This window comes from Balaenoptera physalus (genome assembly GCF_965194825.1).
Source record: "Balaenoptera physalus genome assembly, chromosome: Y".
Classification (NCBI taxonomy): domain Eukaryota; kingdom Metazoa; phylum Chordata; class Mammalia; order Artiodactyla; family Balaenopteridae; genus Balaenoptera; species Balaenoptera physalus.
Window position 1 is genome coordinate 7,329,858 of NC_138904.1, and position 2,890 is coordinate 7,332,747.

Sequence of the window (2,890 nt, forward strand, 5' to 3'; positions counted from 1 at the left end):
ACTCTGGCAAAATCCCTCACCCTGTTCCTCTCTCCCACCTGGAACCATCACAACAATAAAGTCTGGACCCCTCAATATCCTCCATGAACTGGCTTCAGTCTCTGCTCCTGCCTCACCCTTTATCACCTCTATGCTGATATGGCTGTATGCGCCTCACAAACATTTTTTTCTCCAATTAAAGGAATACAGTTTCACCTGAAAATATAACAAAAATCACTAGTAATCCCAATAGTCAGATGCATCTCATTTTGTATCTTTCCAGCACATATTATGATGGGCAAAAAATAAGTTTGTACCCACATACTTAGTTTTGTTATCTGCATTTAAAATTCGACCCTCCATGGACATTTGCCTTCTACTTTTATATGTGCTAAATATTGTGGTGAACGCATAACTTTAATACCCATTAGTTATTATAGTGTATTTATGTACCAGAATTAATCCTCCATTGCTACACAACTTCAATGAGGTCGTTTTTATTCTTATTTTTAAAAATCCTGCTCATGACAGAAATATCTGAAAATATTGAATAACCAGACCTCATTAAAAGATATCACAATGTGAGGTCACAAACACAGTGAGTGAAAGAAGCCAGTCACAAAGAACACCTACTGCATAATTCCAATTTTGAAAAACAGGCAGAATCGAACAAATGTTTGGGGGGGTGCATTCTGACATGAAAAACTATAAGGACAGATAAGGAAATGGTGATAATGTATATCTTCAACTGAGCAGTGGCTGTGTGGGTATGCGCCCCTGGATAATTAATTGAGTGCTACACTTAGATTATGCACTCTTTCCTATATGAATCTGATTGTTCACAATACAAACAGCTTTCAAAGCTCATAACCCCTCTAACCCAGTTAAAAATATCTCTTAGTAACTCATCATATAGACTTCCAGTTTTATTCATATCCCTGATTATAGTATACATACTATTTTGTAACATGCTGTTAGTACTTGATATATTGTGACCATCTTCCTCCTCTGGTCACATTTTGATTGAATGGCAACTAGAACGGCCATAATCAAAAAGGCTAAACACACCAAAATGTTGGAGAAGATAGAAACTGTAACCTTCACACATTGCTGGTGGGAATGTAAAATGGGGAAACAGTTTAGAACTTTCTAAAAAGCTAAACATACATTTGCTGTATGACCCACTAATCCCAGTCCTGGGTATCTACATGAGAGAAATGAGAACATATACCCATACCAAGTTTTCTATAGAAATGTTTATAACAGCATTATTCATAAGAGCCAAAACTTGGAACCAATCCAAATGTCCAAATACAGATGAATGAATAAACGAACTGTGGTACATCAGTGAATAAATGCTACTGTGCAGTCAAAGCTGCCTGGTATTCATACATGCTGCAATATGGAAGTACCTTAAAAAGAGTCATACACAAAGTATCACACCTCATATGAGTCCAGTTATACTTTGAATGCTGGCACATAGCTCCCTTGTATGGAACTAGCATACATTATTTAACAAAGCCCTCTTGTTGGACTTGAAGTTGTTTCCCTTTTTTCAATATTACAGACATGGCTGTGCTGACCATCTTTGTGACTGAATGTTTATGGCCAAGCTTAGCTACAACTTTGGACAAATGCCCAGCAGTGGAACTGCCTGTTTGAAGGTTTGTGCATTTTGAAACTTTCGTTAAATATTGTCAAACGACCCTTCACAAAGTTGGCCAGGTCTGCGCTCCCACCAGCATAGCGTGAGGGTCAAATGTTTCTGGTCTGAAATAATAACACTTGCCTTTCAAATACAGCCCTGCTCATCAACACGTTGTAAAGGTTGGGGAGTGGGGTGGTCAGGGAGTGGGATGGAGATGGACAGGTGAATGTGTTGTTCCAGGCCTAAATTTCCACTTTCATGATGCCCTGTATTTGTTTGCAGTTCCCTTGGGTACACGGCCACCATGCCGTTGTTCATCAATAGAGCCAATCGCCAAGTAGTAGGTTTTGTAGTTGCGCCCATCGGATGGATCCTTGGCACCACTGCCATGAGCCTGGTGGAATGGCGAGTGTGGTATATGGACAACACCTCGCTCTTCCCCTCTGATCTAGCATGCATGGGAATGTGGAGAGTCTGCGTTTTCCATCACACCAACAACATCAGCAGAGCCACCACCTGTCACCATTACAGCTACCATGATAATTACCTACCTCTGGATATCTGTGTTGTGCAAAACCTTCTGCTGGTCGCCAGCATTCTAGGGCTCTGGGGGAAAGTCTCCATTTTCTTTCCACTTTGGAATGTGTACATGGGAATTCTTCAGATGAATGCAACCTGCAATCCATTTGTCACTTCAGGAATTCTCAACATAGCTGCTGGTCTCTGTATCTTGATTGGCGTCATCTGGAATTACCACTCTGTGATGAATGAAGAGCATATTGCCTTCCCACCGTCTTTCAGTATACCCTTCAAGGCAGATACTCAACGAATTGGCAGTGCTTCTCTAGTGGCATGTCTGGCCGGCTTCATGATGTTGTTAAGTGGGTTGTTTTTCCTCTCTTACAAATTCCCCCTGGATAATCAAGTGTGTCCTGAAATGTAAAATTCCTGGTTCATTGACTTTTCAAATCCAAGATTACCAAGAGTTTGTAGGAAGTATTACCAGGATGCTCTATCAAATATTTCCAAGGACTCAAGATCATGGTAAATGAGTTTTGGGCAGAAAGTGGCAAACTGTTTACTTTGGTTATATTCTGAGTCTGAATTTGGTTCATTGATTCAATTAAGGAAATTTCATTTTAAAAAGTCTTGCCTACCTGCCAGTTTTTAATTATTTTAATTATTGCCTAATAAATAATCAATACTATAAACCTAGTGTATGGAAATAAGAGTTTCTGAGATTCTCACATCTCCCTCTTAAAC

The 2,890-nt window shown here is 39.7% G+C and overlaps 1 protein-coding gene across 1 annotated transcript; it reads left to right on the top strand.

Moving 5' to 3' along the window:
• Positions 1 to 1,258: 1,258 nt before the first annotated feature.
• CLDN34 (claudin 34) lies at positions 1,259 to 2,570 on the top strand (the record flags this gene model as incomplete). Its single annotated transcript, XM_082448008.1, has 1 exon — positions 1,259 to 2,570. Exon 1 carries the CDS (start codon positions 1,932 to 1,934, stop codon positions 2,568 to 2,570), a length of 639 nt encoding a protein of 212 aa, XP_082304134.1. The 5' UTR covers positions 1,259 to 1,931.
• Between the last annotated feature and the right edge of the window lie 320 nt (positions 2,571 to 2,890).